Genomic DNA, 19,802 nt, shown 5'->3' on the forward strand with positions numbered 1-19,802 from the left:
ACTTGAAGCTCCACTTTTCAGTTCAAGTCTGGTTTAGAGAGAGAGAGAAAAAACCAGAGTCAGTGACACCTGGTCAGTAGATTGAACAGGAACACAGGCCATTTGGTGCCCTCTCCACTAGGGTGAGATGCATTGCATTTCTATTTACCTTATTTTTTGCTCCATAAGACGCACTTTTTTCTCCTAAAAAGTAAGGGGAAATACCTGTGCGTCTTATGGAGCGAATGGTGGTCCCTGGAGCTGAATTGCCCAGGGGCCAAAAGCAGATTGTGCTTTTTATTTTACAAAGAGAAAAGGGAGTGTTGAAAGGACCCCGCTCAGCAGCTGATCAGCAAGAGATCGGGAGAGAGATAAGAGTCCCGGCTCCCTTTCAGCCCCGCCCTCCTTTGTTGAATGTGCTGCAGAGGGAGGTTGTTTGTTTCCCCAGAACATGTGACTGGCTGATTAGATTATCTGTCTGGAAACAGTAGAAATGGCTCCCTTTCCTTAAGATTTTTCAGAAATGTGAGTTAAACCCCATAAAAATGGGGCTTTTCCTCTTTGCTTTTCCCCCTTTGCAAAAGGAGCTTTGCTTTTCCCCCTTTGCAAAAAAAAGCTGCAAAACCTTTAGCTGATCCTCAAAAAAAAAAAAAACCCCTAGGGCTTTTCCCTTTGCAAAAAAAGCTGCAAAACTTTTAGCTGATTCTCAAAAAAGGCCTTTTGCCTTTGCAAAAACAGCAGCAAAACCTTTAGCTGATCCTCCAAAAAAAAAACCCCAAACCCCAGGGCTTTTCCCTTTGCAAAAAAGCTGCAAAACTTTTAGCTGATCCTCAAAAACAAAACAAAAAACAAAACAAAACAGGGCTTTTAGAGGAGGAAAACCAGAAAAATATTTTTTTTTCTTGTTTCCTCCTCTAAAAATGAGGTGCGCCCTATGGTCCGGAGCGTCCTATGGAGCGAAAAATACGGTAGTTTATAGTTATTGTGGGGTGTAATCCACTGGGAGCAGTCAAGTACAACATTCCTTGTAATGCTAGAGAAGACATGCAAGGGAATGTTTGGTCCAGCTGTTCGAAACTTCTTGTTCCTCCTGGCTGGAGCATCCTTCCTTTTGCATGTGATAGAAGATGGGCGTGACCTAACCTGTCCAGGTAACAAAAGGACGAGTCACACAGCACCCCTCCCTCTTTCCTCTTTTTCCATCTTCCTTTCGTCCTATGAACTTCTGGACTGCTAGCCTGCAGTCACTGGGATCATTCCCCCATATGGGATAGATCCACATGTACATATTTGTAACTATGTCTGCCTTCAGGGATCCAACCATGAACTGATGTGAGTAAACTTCTTTTATTGACTTTGAGTAAGACTGTGGCGTCTTTATTCTTTTAGGAGGGATTCAAGGGGTCTTACCAGGAAAATATTAAAACACATTTCAATCTGGACAAGACCTTAAGACAACAAGTCTTAAGAAACTCACGTGAGTTTGCAACAAGTTTTCTGCTGTGTAAAAGTGGAATGCACTCTGCAAAGTAAAGGAACTTGCTAGTGCAAATTAGGAAGGATATTAATAAACAACATATCCTCTCCTCCCACCCTGAACATTCCCACAGTTATTAATCCTACATTTGTGTCCAAATGCATACATTACCATGTGTAAATCTTATGCAAATAGCTTGCCCTCTTTTCTGCATAACTCACCACCCTAGGACAAACTCACAGGTTGATATCACAGGCTAGAGTTGGGGTCAACCAAAATCAGCTATCAGAGGAATCAAGAAACAACTTGGAATGAAACGGTGCAAACTTTAGCTAAAGCCAGGGTGTAAACTGCTGGGCTGACTTGAGTAATATTTCTCGAAATTCCGGCCCGAAATCATGTTCTGCCATCTGCCGTATTGGATGGGAGGTATGGGGGGGGGGTTCCTTTGGGCGACAGACTCTGTCCATGCGACTCCGGAGAAGTAGAGACTACAGACCACGTACTTCTCCGTTGCTGCTTTTATAGGGCTTTACGGAATGAACTTATCTCTCCGCTATTATGTGAGTCTCCTGGATGTCCCGAAGAACACTACGCCCATTGGCTCCTCTCAGATGCCAACCCAAAGGTCACAGCTGCGGTGGCAAAGTTCTGTGCTGTTGCTATTAAGCTTCGGTCCGCACAATTAGGTGGCTCCTGATCCTTCTTTTGATTTAAGTATTATAATAATCTGAATTGTTGATTTTTTAATTAATTTCTAAATTTATTCTTTTAAAGCAATAATTAATAATTTTAATGTACTTTAATTTTAATACGGCCAACCCCTTTTAGATCAAATCTCAGATCAATTTTAAATTGCATTTATTATTGATTCTGTATGTGTCTTTGTGTGTGTGTGTGTGTGTGTGTGTGTGTGTGTGCTGGTCGTTGACCATAATAAAGTACTTACTTACTTACTCTTGACATTCCCTGGCAAACATAAAAGTCCGCCTTTCAAAGATCTGACCAATTCTCCTTAGCCAAAAGTGGCTGGGAGAGAAAGCTATACATTACACACATGCACACAAACACGATCCATGTGGGTGGTACGTTTAAATAGATTGTGTGCAATAAAAACGTGCAAATGATAGGCTGGGATCTCTTGGTGATTTGCAGAAGTTCAGCAAAGGCAGCTTGACTCCCAATTGTTTAAGAAGAGCAACAACGAAACAATTTTTTTTCCTACCTAAATTGGACTGAAGAAATGCTATCTAGGTGCAGATGTCTGTGTTGAAAAGACCACGAGTTCAGTTCTGGTACTGTAAATAAATCTATGGGCTTTCATTCTGTCTGTCGTTTGAACCTAGCTCTGGTTGGTAGATCTTGGGGTTCCAGTAAGAAACCAAGTGAAATTGCACACGTTCCCCCGACTATGTTCACTGTTGGGGCAGATACATGAATGAGCAAGGATAATGCTTCCCTCAGGCCTAGTTGGACCTTGGATTTTCTGCCTCCACCCTGACACATGGTTTAAAGTATGTGGCAAAATTGCAAATTGTCACACAATGCCCGGGCAGATTTTATTTTTATTTTTTTAAAAATTATAATTTAAAGACAACACTTACAACCACTTGATTCCGTTGCAGGTCCCGTTCTGCAGGACGAAAGCCAGGAAAAAGGCTACCAAAAATTGCCGTGTCATCTTTGCCTCTCTCTTTTTCGCTGCAAAATCTCTTCGGGAGAAAACAAAAGTCGCTTTTGGGGAAAGAAAAAAACCCTCCTTTGTGGGTGGGGGGAAAGAGAGGAATTCCTCCAACGCCAACCTGAAATTGAGGAAGGGGAGAAGAAAACAAAAACAGGTTAGCACCGCGCCTTTTTACATCTGTACCGAACAAGAAATGTAAGCTGCAAAGGAGTGGTTTGCGAATCGCGAACGAAATTCGGGTTCCCGCCACCACGGAGTCCCCCTGTTCTTGACAGAATCAATGTAGTCACAGAGACAGGCAGATTGGACGGCTTGAGTTACAGCAAAGGCACTCGAGTCCGATTGCATGTTTTTGGTTAACTCTGCATATGGCAGATTTTCATTCTTTATCCTGCCTTTATCCCTCCCCCTCTCCCCATTTTTATATATATGTATGGCTGAGAAGAGGAAAGGGTTGGGGGGGGGGAGAGAATGCATGGACATCAAATCTCCACCCTCCCTGGAGGTTTATAATCTTCATCCTTTTTTCATTTGCAAATATATTAAAAGTCGAGTGGAGGGAAAGAGGGCTATTTTAAGGAGACGAGTTACAGGAACGGATGTCGGCTAATGGAGATGCCCGGCTCTCTTTGCAGATGTTGGAGGCTGCCTGGAGTGCTTGCGAGGGATGCCTTCTGCCTCTTGGTTTCCTTCGCACCTCATTAGGTCGAGTATCTCACTTCTCCCACATACTCAAACACCTGGACCCCAAGGAACAACCGCAGCTGGGAATAAGCAGGCAATTGCAAAACAGCCTCTCTGCAGGATCATCGTTGCAGGAGGGGTGTGTGTGTGTGTGTGTGTGTGATAATAATAGTGCGGGATTTAAATGCATTTATTGAATCCTTCTCTTCACTCAATGACCTCAGAAGAGCACACATTAAATCCATCAAGGCGGGCGGGGGGGGGGAATACTGGACCAGTTTTCCCGATTATAACGCTAGCATTTCTGCCCTGATTCCTAGCATTCCTTTCACACCTGCATTATGGAACTGAGGCTTTTGGACCGATATACTGGCACGTCGTGCTAAATTTCATGCAGACCGGTGGGTAACAGCAACTTACAACTTACAACTTCTTACAACTTACAACTTCTTACAACTTACAACTTACAACTTCTTACAACTTACAACTTACAACTTCTTACAACTTACAACTTACAACTTCTTACAACTTACAACTTACAACTTCTTACAACTTACAACTTACAACTTCTTACAACTTACAACTTCTTACAACTTACAACTTACAACTTACAACTTCTTACAACTTCTTACAACTTACAACTTCTTACAACTTACAACTTCTTACAACTTACAACTTACAACTTCTTACAACTTACAACTTCTTACAACTTACAACTTACAACTTACAACTTCTTACAACTTCTTACAACTTCTTACAACTTCTTACAACTTACAACTTCTTACAACTTACAACTTCTTACAACTTCTTACAACTTACAACTTCTTACAACTTACAACTTCTTACAACTTACAACTTACAACTTCTTACAACTTACAACTTCTTACAACTTCTTACAACTTCTTACAACTTACAACTTCTTACAACTTACAACTTACAACTTCTTACAACTTACAACTTACAACTTCTTACAACTTACAACTTCTTACAACTTACAACTTCTTACAACTTCTTACAACTTACAACTTACAACTTCTTACAACTTCTTACAACTTACCGGTACAACTTACAACTTCTTACAACTTACAACTTCTTACAACTTACAACTTCTTACAACTTACAACTTCTTACAACTTACAACTTACAACTTCTTACAACTTACAACTTCTTACAACTTACAACTTCTTACAACTTTTTCAGACCAGTCTCCATCTTCCTCTTTTGGACCACGCTCTCAAAGAAGTGAGACCGCTAGGATGCTCTCTTGGCTTCCAGTCAAGAGAACACAAAGGAGCTGTTTTCCCTTATGGAACAGTCTCCTGAGTAAATTTAACTTTTACTAAGTTTAAGTCTGCCGTCTGGGATCCAATTATGAACAGATGATTTCTCAGGAATAAACGTTATTAAGCTTTAATAGAAGACTGTGTAATGTCTTATTCTGAGAGGGATGAATGGGGAAAATACCAGGACATTTATTACAGAGGTTTTAACGAACTTGAGCAAGCTTTCTGCTGCGTGTGTGTTTAAAAGGGAAATGAGAACTCTGCTAATTTCTGGGACTTGTAAACACAAGTTGGAATAGCGTATCTTAAACAATATATCCTCTCCTGCATCCCAAAACATTCCCACAAGGAGTACCTTTACCTTTACCTAACATGCTAAGAATATAGATCCCATTGCTTGACTAAAGGGTGAGAGAGAGACAAGAGTGTGTTGGATCACATTTCTAACAATATTTAGAGTGCACCTTATGCTTTACTTGCATAATCATGTTGTTAGCAGCTGGAGAATTGCAGAGCTGGAAGGGACCCCAAGGGTCATCCAGTCCAACCCCCTGCAATGAAGGAATTTCAACAAGATCATACGTGGCAGGTGGACATCTAACCTCTGCTTAAAAGCCCCCAAGGAAGGAGAGTCCACAACCTCCCGAGGGAGACAATTCCACTGTTGAAAGGGCTCTTACTGTCAGAAAGTTCTTCCCGATGTTTAGTCGGAACCTCATTTCTTGCCATTGGAATCCATTGGTTCGGGTCTTGCCCTCCAGAGCAGCAGAAAAAAAGCTTGCTCCATCTTCCAAGCGACAGCTTTTCAGATGGTGGCAATTCTATCACCTCTTGGTCTTCTCTTCTCCAGGCTAAACATACCCAACTGCCTCAACCATTCCTCATCAGGGCTGGTTTCCTGGCCCTTGATCAACTTGGTCAACCTCCTCTGCACATGTTCCTTCTTCTTCTTCTTCTTCTTCTTCTTCTTCTTCTTCTTCTCCCTTCGGTCCCAGGGCAGGTTAAAACATTTGTTGTTCAGTCGTTCAGTCGTGTCCGACTCTTCGTGACCCCATGGACCAGAGCACGCCAGGCACGCCTATCCTTCACTGCCTCCCGCAGTTTGGCCAAACTCATGCCAGTCGCTTCGAGAACACTGTCCAACCATCTCATCCTCTGTCGTCCCCTTATCCTTGTGCCCTCCATCTTTCCCAACATCAGGGTCTTTTCCAGGGAGTCTTCTCTTCTCATGAGGTGGCCAAAGTATTGGAGCCTCAGCTTCAGGATCTGTCCTTCTCGTGAGCACTCAGGGCCGATTTCCTTCAGAATGGATAGGTTTGATCTTCTTGCAGTCCATGGGACTCTCAAGAGTCTCCCCCAGCACCATAATTCAAAACATAATACTGCATTAAAAACAATTTTTTTAAAAAATCACAAAGATAAGGCTGCTTCATATATACTGTATAAATTGGTCATTTACATTATTTCCCATATTGCAGATAGGAATCTTGAGGTCTGCTTAAAGCCACCCAGCATGTTCACAGCAGAGGCAAGCTTTGAAACCAAGTATTTGTTGATTTGCTACAGCAATCGCACTCTCTCTTGCTTGCCGTAGTCTGCGCTGGCTTTGCGGTTTCATGGTTTTATAGCTTTACTCGTATACGCCTGACGGTTTTAACTTGCAAACCACCCAGGATTTTTTTTCCTTCTTCTTCAATTGGGTGGCCTAAGAATGCAGCAAATAGATACATGGATTGATTCACAGCTCAGTCTCTTTACTGCTACGTCACCCTTTATTGATCACAGCAGGCGTGTAAAAGACAGCAGTCGTAACAACAGCTTTATGCCCAAGTGGGCTTTGAACCTGGGTCTCCCGGGTCTCCTAGTCCGACACTCTAACCACTACACCAATCACTGCAGAGACCTAGCAAGGCACGAGCCGTTCCTTGTCATGCAGGGCCACGCTTCACAATAGCAGAATCACATCATTTAAAAGAGGTGGTGACAGCTGCTGGCATCGTTGGGCAGCTGGCAGGGCCTGAACGGCTGCCCCTCACCCAGGCAACCGGGTGCAAGGAAATCATACAAAGAAATCATACTGTGTCCAGTTCTGGGCACCACAGTTCAAGAAGGATACTGACAAGCTGGAACGTGTCCAGAAGAAGGCAACCAAAATGGTCAAAGGCCTGGAAACGATGCCTTATGAGGAACGGCTTAGGGAGCGGGGTATGTTTAGCCTGGAGAAGAGAAGGTTAAGGGGTGATATGATAGCCAGGTTCAAATATATCAAAGGATGTCATTTAGAGGAGGGTGAAAGGTTGTTTTCTGCTCCTCCAGAGAAGCGGACACGGGGCAATGGATTCAAACTACAAGAAAGAAGATTCCACCTAAACATTAGGAAGAACTTCCTGACAGTGAGAGCTGTTCGGCAGTGGAATTTGCTGCCAAGGAGTGTGGTGGAGTCTCCTTCTTTGGAGGTCTTTAAGCAGAGGCTTGACAGCCATCTGTCAGGAATGCTTTGATGGTGTTTCCTGCTTGGCAGGGGGTTGGACTGGATGGCCCTTGTGGTCTCTTCCAACTCTAGGATTCTATGATTCTATGATTCTGTACCTTCACAGCCTAGCCACATATTTGAGGAAAACTCCCTCTCTTTTCCCCCACCCATCTAATTCTATCTCATGGAAGTAAGCGCTGTAACTCAGTAGCAAAGCAGACTCGGTAAGCAGAAGGTCTCAGGTTCAATCCCAGACACTGTAGACAACACTGAGCTACCTAGACCATTGGTCCATCTCAGTGTAACACACCTTGCTACATTCTTTTCCATAGTACAGCCTTCAGATAAGCAGGGGGTTGGACTAGATGATCCTCGGGTCCCTTCCAACTCCGCCATTCTATGATCCTAAGATGCACAGCATGATCCGTCTTGGATCGCTTTCAACGGGAAGGAAATGTTATTGACCGCAGTCCAAACTTATTTCTAAGTAAGGCTGCAGTCCCATGAAATCTTTGCTTGGAGATTATTTATCATTATTTATGTCTTCTATGGGAGTGGAGGGCAGTTAAAAACACAGTCAAGTAACCAATTATACAACCATCAGTTTAAAAACATGTCTCTTCTTCTTTGGCGATCCCTTGTAGCCGAGTAAGATTGTCTTCCATGAATGCGGTTTTAACAGTGAGTCTGTAAGTGACCGTGGAGGCCAATTCTAGATCCACACGTCCTTCCACAGTGGGGACATTGTTTTCCGGGCGGGAGTTGATCAGGGTGTGGATTTGCCAAGCGTACCTTCCTCTTAGTGCATTTCACCCTTTCGTCCTGAGTTCGAGCGTCTTCAAAGCCCATGACACCTTTGGTAAAGGCTGTTCTCCAACTGGAGCGGTCGCAGGCCAGTGTTTCCCAGTTGTCAGTGTTTATACCACATTTTTAAAGATTTGCCTTGAGAGAGTCTTTAAACCTCTTTTGTTGACCACCAGCATTACGCTTTCCATTTTTAATTTCAGAATAGCGTAGTTGCTTTGGAAGACGATAATCAGGCTAGATAACTATTCGACCAAATAATTTCCATGATACAGGAGACTTCAAACAACAACCACTAAAAGTGTCGGAATCTACAGGAGCCTCGGTGAACAGATGTATCTTACATACCCTCCAACATTTCTCCAATGAAAAGAGAGGCGTCCCCTCCAACATTTCTCTGGTGTATATCGGGACGTCCTATTCCATACCCTCCAACGTTTCTCTGATGAATATAGAGATGTCCTAAGGAAAAGCAGGACATTCCACATCCAGGATCAAATCAGAAATTGGGATGGCTTCTGTAAATCCAGGACTGTCCCTGGAAAATAGGGGCACCTGGATGGTCTCCTTGCCAGAAGAAGAAGAAGAAGAAGAAGAAGAAGAAGAAGAAGAGGAGGAGGAGGAGGAGGGGGAGGAGGAGGGGGAGGAGGAGGGGGAGGAGTTTGGATTTGATATCCTGCTTTATCACTACCCGAAGGAGTCTCAAAGCGGCTAACATTCTCCTTTCCTTTCCTGCCCCCCAACCAACACTCTGTGAGGTGAGTGGGGCTGAGAGACTTCAGAGAAGTGTGACTAGTCCAAGGTCACCCAGCAGCTGCGTGTGGAGGAGTGGAGACACGAACCCGGTTCACCAGATTACGAGTCTACCGCTCTTAACCACTGCACCACACTGGATCTACAAGGGCTATGTGGTGCCTCCACTGTCTGAATGTACATCCCTGAGCACTGCAGATGGGGAGAGCTGCTGTTGCTCTCTGGTCCTGCTTGCAGGCTTCCAGGAAGCTGGACTAGATGGGTCTTTGGCCTGATCCAGCCGAGCTGCTCTTACGTTCTTACACGCCCTACTTTTTATGAGCGCGTTTGAACCACCTGGGAGGGTCAGGGGTGATCAATCCCTGAGCGTGACTCTGGAGGAGAAAGCTGTGCTCTGCTGTGTGTGTTAAAAAGTTTGCGTCCAGGGAGTCCCACCAGCCTCGGAATCTACTCTCTCCAAACGCCATTCCTGGAAAAGTGCCATTATAAAAAGCAGGCTTGTCTTGGCAGACCTCCTCTTCTAACTTCTTAAAAAAAAAAAATTTTAAAAATCCCCAATCACTGCAAGCAGAGATAAGTTCAGTCCATCGCTGGCCATTTTTATCCCAGCAGCTTCTGCCTCCCCTGCCACTGAAGTGTTTCAAATGCCTTTTATCTCTGCCCCAAAAGAAGCCCCACTTAAAAACTTCACTCCTTAAACCTTGAGCGTTCACTGCACTGCTTGAAATGGGCTATTTTGAAACCTCTCTCCTTTATCTCTCTGATAGATTTGGGCTTCTTAACAACACAGGCTCCTGTTGCTGCTGTTTCCTAAAGCGGCAGTTTGCTATATTCCAGAGGTGAAACTCAAAAGCCCAGTTTGCAGATCGTAGATCCTGAGAAAAACCAGCCGTAAAGTACCAACATTGCACTGCTTTCTCGAAATAATTCAACAAAACGAACAGGATCTGCTGCTATGCGTTCCTTCCCAGTCATCTCTATCATTAACTGCTGAATGATGGGCCAATAACAATGAAATCAATTGGCCTTTGTTTATTCTTTGGGACTAAAATGGGCTGAATTTGTGTTTTTATTCCATTGGGTGATGGGTTTTATTCCTGATGGCTCTGTCTGATGACTCATCCAAAGTCCATTCTCACCTTGAAAGCTATTTGTTGTTTAGTAGTGTCTGACTCTTTGTGACACCATGGACCAGAACATGCCAGGCACTCCTGTCTTCCACTGCCTCCCGCAAGTTTGGCCAAACTCTTGTTGATAGCTTCAAGAACACTGCCCAACCATCTCATCCTCTGTTGTCCGCTTCTCCTTGTGCCCTCCATCTTTCCCAACATCAGAGACTTCTCCAGGGAGTCTTCTCTTCTCATGAGGTGGCCAAAGTATTGGAGCCTCAGCTTCAGGATCTGTCCTTCCAGTGAACACTCAGGGCTGATTTCCTTCAGAATGGATAGGTTTGATCTTCTTGCAGTCCATGGGACTCTCAAGAGTCTCCTCCAGCACCATAATTCAAAAGCATCAATTCTTCGGTGATCAGCCTTCTTTATGGTCCAGCTCTCACTTCCATACATCACTACTGGGAAAACCATAGCTTTAACTATACAGACCTTTGTCGGCAAGGTGATGTCTCTGCTTTTTAAGATGCTGTCTAGGTTTGTCATTGCTTTCCTCCCAAGAAGCAGGGGTCTTTTAATTTCGTGACTGCTGCCACCATCTGCAGTGATCATGAAGCCCAATAATGTAAAATCTCTCACTGCCTCCATTTCTTCCCCTTCTAGTTCCCAGGAGGCGATAGGACCAGTGGTGCTTAATGTTGGACATATTGCATTTTAAAGAATTGCACTTGATGAACAAAGACTCACCCAGTCCACCTAAGAAAGTCCACTATCGTTCTCACGATGGCTGTGCTCTGCCTGCAGCAATGCTCCTGAGTACCAGTTACAGGAAAAGCCAGGAGGGTAGAATGCTCTTGTGCTCGGTGCTCGCTTATTGACTCCCCCCAAGACAACTGGTTGGTCAATGTGAGAACAGGATGCTGGTCTAAATGGGACTTTGTCCTTCAACCAGGATGCCATAAGAAGACCCTTTTGTATACCAGATGAAGACCTTTTTATTCACACAATAGCTAATTCTGTTTCAACTTTCAGAGTGCAATGGGCTTCTTCCACCATTGCAACTTTTGATTCAACTGTTATGTTTTATTTTCTGTTTAAATTGGACTTTTTCTTCTTTATTGTAAGCAGCCCAAAAACTTTGTTTTATGGGGTGGCATGTTATCTGTCTGTCTGTCTGTCTATCTATCTATCTATCTATCTATCTATCTATCCACGGTATATATTTAGAAGACCAGAATTTCTGCCAGAATGGAGATTCTTAGGATCAAAACATCCGCAGGTGGAGAAAAAAACGTGTCACATATTTTGCAAGCTCCTTTTGCATACCCTGAGGTCACAGGGAGCTAAAGGTGTAACTTGAAGAGGACTTTCCAAGGGGAGGAAAGGATGAGGGATGGGGCGGTGAAGTGTTGTTTACAAAGGTGAAAAGTCAGGTCACAAGTCAAGGCAGGAACAAGTGGCTTGTTATCTGCTGCTACTAACCGGACCTTGTTTGTCTTTGGCTGAGTCTCCCCCCCCCCCCGTTTTAACACATCTGTGTGAGTTTGTAGAGAAAGATAGCTTCTTCTTTGGCTGCTGTTGACTTTAAAAAGATGTAATGGACAGATTTGTGGGCAGTGGCAAATGTTGGTGTGCAGGAAGAAATAAATGTTTATGCTTGGGGCGAAAATGCAGGCAGCTGTTGTTTAGTCATGTCCGACTCTTCGTGACCCCATGGATCAGAGCACGCCAGGCACGCCTATCCTTCACTGCCTCCCGCAGTTTGGCCAAACTCATGTTAGTAGCTTCGAGAACGCTGTCCAACCATCTCATCCTCTGTCATCCCCTTCTCCTTGTGCCCTCCATCTTTCCCAACATCAGGGTCTTTTCTAAGGAGTCTTCTCTTCTCATGAGGTGGCCAAAGTACTGGAGCCTCAACTTCAGGATCTGTCCTTCCAGTGAGCACTCAGGGCTGATTTCCTTCAGAATGGATAGGTTTGATCTTTTTGCAGTCCATGGGACTCTCAAGAGTCTCCTCCAGCACCATAATTCAAAAGCATCAATTATTCAGCAATCAGTCTTCTTTATGGTCCAGCTCTCACTTCCATACATTAAAAGGTAAAGGGACCCCTGACCATCAGGTCCAGTCATGTCCGACTCTGGGATTGCGGTGCTCATCTTGCTCTATAGGCTGAGGGAGCCGGCGTTTGTCCACAGACAGCTTCCGGGAAACCAGAGCTTTAACTATACGGATTTGCCCCCGTTTTGAATTCATAAAAAATGCCAGTTACTGTACAAGGCTTCTGGCTGCTTATATTTAGGAGTGAAGTTGAAAGCTTTGCTTTTCAATCAGATATTGGAGATATTTTGGCCGCTTGTGTTATTTTGCTACTCTTTCCTATTGACTGTTACATCCATATATCAACTTAAAAAAAAATAACCAAGTATACTGCTGTGATCTCTTAAGGGAGGAAAAGCGGGATATAAATGATGTTAAACTAATGGATTGTTTAAAACAAAAAGCAAAAACATTCCTTTAATTAACTCTCATGTCATTCCTCCCTAAATGTTATGTAAGAGAAGGGAAGAAAGAGAGAGGGGGGGATTAGATTTTCAGCCGCAAGATGACATTACTCTTGTTAACATCTAGTTCCAAGTCACTGAAAGAGTCTGCTGGATGGAGCTCTGCCAGGCAGGACCAGATGTTTTTGGAGTTCAGGAGAAATCCTGTCTGTGGCACTTTGCCTTCGACAAAATGTAGGAATAATTTGGGGCCAATTTGCACAATCGACAACTCTCTCTCTCTCTCTCTCTCTCTATATATATATATATATGGTGAAGCATGTCTTGAACTTGAACTATACCAATTCAGGCTGCAGAAGGGGGGAGGTTTGCATGTTCTGGCTACCCACTCCCAAGAAAAACCATTTGCGGCACGTGAATAAATAGCTTAGAATCATAGCATTGTAGAGTTGGAAGGGTCCCTGAGCTGAGGATCATCTAGTCCAACCCCCTGCAGTGCAGCTGTCCCGTACAGGGATCAAACCTGCAACCTTGTCATTGTCAGCACCATGCTCTAACCGACTGAGCCATTTCTTCAGCTTATCAAGAGAGAAGACGAAACCAAACTTTCCTCCCTGACATGCTACGTTTCTCATTGCATGGAGTTGTGCCCCCCCCCGCACTCCACAATGGGGAAACAGTCATAAGCCCAGCTCAGTTTAGACATGATCGCTAATCCCAGCGATTCTGAGTAAAAACTTAGTTGAAGACCACCCAGAATATATATATTGAAGGCTTAAGCATGCAGCTACTTTATATAAACCTGTGTATAGAGTTGTTGTTAATAGCCCAGCTTAGGGACATGGAAACTGCGTTATAGCAAATCGAGCCACTGGTCCATTTACCAGGGGTCAGCAAACTTTTTCAGCAGGGGGCCGGTCCACTGTCCCTCAGACCTTGTGGGGGGCCTGACTATATATATATATATTTTTTGGGGTGGGGGGGATGAACGAATTCCTATGCCCCACAAATAACCCAGAGATGCATTTTAAACAAAAGGACACATTCTACTCATGTAAAAACACACTGATTCCCAGACCGTCTGAGAAGGCAATTGGGCTGGATATGCCCCCCCCCCCCCGGTCCTTAGTTTGCCTACCCATGATTTAGCCCATTATTGCCAACAATGACTGGCAGCAGCTCCCTGGGGTCTCGGGCAGAGATAGTCTCACCCAGCCCATTAGGAATTGAACCCGGAGCCTTCTCCACATGCAGCACTCAGCTACAGCCCTGTCCTTTGAAAAACCAATTTTCTTTTTTCATGCAATGTAAAGAACATCAAATGCCTTTAGGAAGCCCCTGGGCACCTGAGAGAGCAACAGCTCACCTGCCTCCCTGCACCTAGTATTCAAAGGCAAAATATATTTGGCCACACCCTGGTTTAAATTCTCGTACAGCCATCCAGGACCGGAAAAGCTTGTTTTGTGAGCCTGATCCTACCTTTGAAAAACCAGCTGGCTCTCCTTGAGTGCAGTCAGAAAGCAGCTAAAGACTGGCCTGAAGGCGCTTGGGGCTACCATCCGTCTGAGCCTAATAAGAAGGTCTGGATCAGCTCTCTGAGAGCCACATACACAAAAGGCAGAATACAAGTGTAAGAGGTGGGAGCCAGAATCCAAAACCTTGATGAAGATTCGTTCATAGCCTGTTAGGCCCACGGAGGGTTTTTTTTTTTTTTTTTGCAGGTTACTATGGAAAGTATTTTTGTGTTCTTGCACTGTGAAACGCACCCAGATGAAGGACGGTCTGGAAATTTAAAACATAAATAAGTAGGGTGTGCTTTCCCCCCCTTTGCAAAATTCACAACAGGGTAAAAAGCCTGCCAGCAATTATCTCTGGCTCATCCTGACCACAGGTTTGGATTTGCAAATGCAGACTCCCATGAAATCGCATCTGTGGAGTGGTCGGGAGGGGGGGGAGCGGAGAAAGAAAGAAAGCCTTTTCCAACACCAAAAAGTCTGCGCCCATGACGTTTTGTCTTGACTAGGTGAATTGCCGCCTGCCTGGGACGCAGTAAAACAGATCATGTTGCCGCCCCCCTTAGAAATCCACCCTCCTGCAGTGTCTCCTGTCCCCCCCCCCAATTCTCAGCACACACCCTTTTTCATCTAAAAAGGGTCCCTACAACCTTTGAAAGCTTCTTGGCTCAGTCCAACCTCCTGAATTGTGCTTATCATCAGCTTTTAACAGCGGCAACAAAATGAACCTGCGTTTCCAGCTGCTTTAGGGACTAATAACACCTGCCATCTGCTTGCGGGTATGTGCAAGAGCCACCGTGTCCTTCCGTAAAAATGCGAGGTATATGTTAAACTAATAATAATTTATAGTTATATTAATTGGCATTTTAAATGATTTTTTTCCCTAATGCTTTACTCATTTTGCTATAGTCTTGCACGCTGCACAGCACCTTTCTGTACTCATATAAAAGTAAGGATTATGCAAATACTTTGGTAAACAAGCAAAAAACGAGAGTGCTGTTCCAATCCTGAGCATATTTAACGTGGAGGGAGTTCAGCTGAGTTCAATGCAGCTTACAAACCAAAAACGTATCCCTAGGTGGGTGGTCCCCCACTGTCAGCTACCTACCAAACTGGCAGCCCAAGTCCATGCATGTTTACGCATGAGTAGGACCCATTTTATTAGCGCCCCCCCCCCCACGTTCCAACGAACAGCTTTGCAGCTCAATCCTGCATGGGATTGCTCAGGAGTTCAATGGAATATTGTCCAGCAAGTGTGCTTAGGGGTTCTTCTAAAACCGTATACACATTTACTCCAGAAAGTCCCGTTGGGTGCAATGGGGTTTACTACTTCTGAGTAGAAATGCTCCAGTTTAAATGCCAGCAAGCTTGACCCCTGACTGCCTACAGCTCCTCTTTTTCTCTCTCTCCCAGAATATTATCTTGGAACATGAATGCATGTTGGTTCTGGGTTTTACAAGCGTTTTGAAATTCCTCTGAGAGATAATGGCTTTACGGGACCCGACTTGGAGGATAGGAAGAGGAGGCAATCCTTGGATTTAGTGCTTCTATGTTGCCAGGATGTCAGAGAAAAAGAAACGTAAGGTCGCCGAGATAGCCTAGGGATGTCTCCAGCGCAACTCGCATCGAGGAGAGCAGGAATTGTGTAGAGCTCAAAGAGTCTTACGCAACAGGCATTCTTGATGGCTAAACGCGCTCCAAGTTTCTAGACCTCGTGATATCGCGAGGTGGGCGAATCCAATTAAAATGCACCCCCTCGATAGAGTGACATACATTGTGGCACAAAGACAGAATGAAGGTTGGCAGGGTTATATTATAAGGGGAAGGGGGACCTTCTTGAATTCTGGTTCTGTGTTCGGAAACAGGAACCTCACTATTCTTCTATATTTCATGTAATCCGGAATCAGAGGTGACACTTGAGAGAAAGGCGCATGTGGTGGCACGCTTGTTTATTAGAGTCACAGGTGTGTGTTACAGCGGGTCACACACGGTCCCCCCCCCCTCGGTCTGCACGACCGTATAATCCGCATCTAGAGATAGTTTTCAGCATACAGATAACGAGAGCAGCAGTTTCTTTCTCCAGAGAACAGCCTGGCGAGCCACGGGGCATCTGCTTCCATAACCACACCGCGTCGCATTTCCTGCTCTCTCGAATCTTTTTTTATTTATTTATTTAAACAAAAACGCTGACTTCTTTTAAAAATAAGAGCGCTTTACAAGCAAGCTCAGCAACCCCGGCCACTTTTAAACGTGGGGTTCTGCAGCAGCGCAACGCGCCTCTTCTTGGCCGAAGTACCAAACGCTTGCCATTTCTGCTCACGCGCCGCCACCGCTCCAGGTTTGGAAACCCTGACTTTTTGCCATCCCTGTTTTGCAAAATTGCCCAACTGTCGCCAATCAAGGGGTGTGTGAAACACACACACACACACACAAAGCTGTGGCTATTTTAAATATAAAAAGAATGTGTGTGTGTGTGTGTGTGTGTGTACATAATTTAACATAAACAGCTTTCACGGACTTGCATTTCCACCCTCCAGAACAACGCAGCGCCGTCTTGTCAATTTCATTGAAACAGACCACACAGCGCCGCTTAAGCGTAATTGGGTATCCGGGCGCATCAACTTTCAATCAATGAATACATCCCAGACTTTCCGAGCAAGCCGGATCTAGTCGATCTCCTCCTCACCCTCTCAGATCATTCAGTCAGGAATTACTAGGACCGCTCTTCCTCTCCCCACCCCAGACCAAGCCTCAAAGGATCGCAGCTTTTACTAGTATAAAAAACAACAACAACGGGGGGGAGAAGAGAGAGACCTTCGCGTCTCCTTACCTTTTGGCAGCGGTGGGGCGGGGGAAATCTTCTTACTTGTCCCTTCTCCAAAGTCGTCTTCCAAAAATCGCGGTGGGGATTTGAGTTGGGAGATCGCTTCAGCAGCCCCGCTTCTTCTCTGCAACGGACATCAAATGTTTCCTGGGCAGAGAGGACGCCTCGGTTTTGCAGATGTTAGCAACAACAAGTCCAATATATGGTTCCCAAACACGGTTCCCGAGCGCAGGAAGGTCAGAGGGAAAATAGATGTTAAACTGAAAAAACACACAGCTAGGATGGGCGAGGGATTTGGAGAGAGAGAGAGAAAGAGAGAGAGAAAGAAAGAAAGAGAGAGACGGCTGGGAAGTTGGAGCGGCGGAGCAAGTCGGGAAGGGGGAGAAAAATAATTGCAAGAAAATAATAATGCAAGAGAGGCTCTGAGAAGATGTTGCAAAGTGCGTGTCTTTCTCTCTCTGTGTGTGTGTGTGGCTCCTGAGTCACAGGCGATCGCCCCTTCTTCCTAAGCCCCCCGTCCAGCTCTACAGCTGCAAAAGTCCTTTATGGCTCTTCACCGACCGGGGGAACCTGCTTTTATGCGCTCCTCGGGGGCTTTGATGTGAGTGGTGATGTCAGCCCGTATTAGCATAACAAAAACGTGCGGGATTTACTGCCTTGGAGAGAGAGAGAGAGAGAAATACAGGAGAAATAAAACGTGTTTGATCTGTTCAGCGGGGAGTTAACAAAAAAAGGGGGGAGAGTATATATTTGCCCGGGATTTCCCCCCCCCACGCACACACACACACACTGTCCTTCTGCAGGCCCCCCCTGCAGCAAAGCTCCTCTCACGTTCCCCCCCCCTTCCGTGCACAGTAATAAACGCCAGAGGGCAGGCGGGTGAGCGTGGAAAGAAGCCGCAGGTTGCTCCCTGCAGGCTTAAGCGCCACCGCAGACGGATCCCAGGAGACTTTCCCCATAAGAACCCAGCTCTCCTGGGTCAAGCCGAAGGGGGTCCATTCTAGTCCATTATCTGGCAGCACCAGGATTTAGGGTGGGACTGGTGGCTTCCTCCACAGGGAGCCATGCTGATGACGCACAAAATAGTGTGCTTCAGAGCATGTGCAGAATGGAAGTGAGACAGGGGGTGCTTTAAGGAACTCTGTTGCCAAAGGATGGATTTATTTATTCATTTATTTATTTATTTATTTTACCATGTCCATCTGACTGGGTTGCCCCAGCCACTCTGGGCGGCTGCTGCCAACATATATAAAATAATTAAACATTAAACATTGAAAAGCTTCCCTATACAGGGCTGCCTTCAGATGTCTTCTAAAGGTTACATAGTTACTCATCTCCTTGACATCTGATGGGAGGGTGCCACCGCCGAGAAGGCTCTCTGCCTGGTTCCCTGTAACTTCACTTCTCGCAGGGAGGGAACCGCCAGAAGGCCCTCAGAGGAGGACCTCAGTGTCTGGGCTGAGCGATGGGGGTGGAGACGCTCCTTCAGGTCTGCAGGGCCAAGGCCTTTGAATTACGCTCAGAAACGTACTAATGAGACTCTTAAATTCAGGGTAGTGGATTGGAACCCCACATTGGGCAAAAGGTTCCTGCATCGCAGGGGGTTGGAGCAGATGACCCCCCCCCCCGGTGGTCCCTTCCAACTCTACAATGCGATGATTGTGAAAATAGGAAATATTGTGGGGGCACCAAATTTTGTCCTCGCTCAGGGCGCCAAGTCTGCCCCTGCATTAAGGTCTGGCAGTGAATATTCTGATGCCCCAAAGAGAAGGCAAGGAGCAGGAGCTGGATGCAACAGCAGCAGCAGCGCTCTCCCCATATGTGAATTCCTAGCAACTGGGATTCAGGTGCATTGTTGTCTCCGAAAGTGGAAGTAGCAGGGCCGGCCCACCCATGAGGCTAAGTGAGGCGACTGCCTCAGGCGGCAGGGTCCATGGGGGCAGCAGATCCGGCCTCCAATGAATGCAAAACCTGCTTCTTCCACCATTTATGTTAACCTTACTCCAGTGGCGGAGGAAGCAGTGGCGGAGGAAGGGCGGCAAACCTGGGGGCTCAGTGGCAGCGCACATGCACAGCGTAGCTGCGTATGACGCACGATGCATGCGCTGTGCGTCATACGCATTGACACGTGCGTCGTGCGTACCATGCACGGCACAGGCATTGCTGTGTATGGCGCATGGCGCATGCATGCCGCACCGCTCTATAGCGGCGCCGGCGGGCGGGCCCTGGGGCAGAGCGGCCTCACTCTGTGGCTTGCTCGCAGGTCACCGAGTAGGCTGCTCGGGGTCCGTGGGCAGGGCTCGGCTTGGGCGGGGCAGGGGGCGTGCTGAGTGTCACCCCCCCTCTCCTGGAACATGGGATGCCCTGCCCCCATCACCCCCACCTTGCTACACCACTGCCTTACTCTTAGCTTTCAGCCTGCTCAGATTGAAGAGCTTTCCATCCGTTTGATATATGATTTCTACTCCAGTGGGAAGTTTCCCTTCGACAAAGTGGAGGATCATGTCAATGAAAATAATGAACAGATTTGGGGCGATAACATGGAGGAGCCGAATGATATTCACAAATTGATCTGGGCAGCCAGTTTTCAGAAGGACAGTTCACGGGGCATTGCGATTTACAGTGTGGAAAGCCTTAGTCAGGTCAATAAACACCATATATACAGGGGTTGGTTTGCTCTCTGAATTTTTCTTGAAGCTGTAGAGCCATGAAAATC

At 45.7% G+C, this 19,802-nt stretch overlaps 1 protein-coding gene across 1 annotated transcript in view; it reads right to left on the bottom strand.

Moving 5' to 3' along the window:
- WNT11 (Wnt family member 11) overlaps positions 1-3,145 on the bottom strand; it is a 40,093-nt gene extending 36,948 nt beyond the window's left edge. Inside the window, exon 1 of the mRNA XM_033145984.1 lies at positions 3,061-3,145. Coding sequence (XP_033001875.1) covers positions 3,061-3,137 — 77 coding nt within the window. The 5' untranslated portion in view covers positions 3,138-3,145. The remainder of the gene's footprint in view (positions 1-3,060) is intronic.
- Between the last annotated feature and the right edge of the window lie 16,657 nt (positions 3,146-19,802).

This window comes from Lacerta agilis, chromosome 4 (assembly GCF_009819535.1).
Source record: "Lacerta agilis isolate rLacAgi1 chromosome 4, rLacAgi1.pri, whole genome shotgun sequence".
Lineage (NCBI taxonomy): Eukaryota > Metazoa > Chordata > Lepidosauria > Squamata > Lacertidae > Lacerta > Lacerta agilis.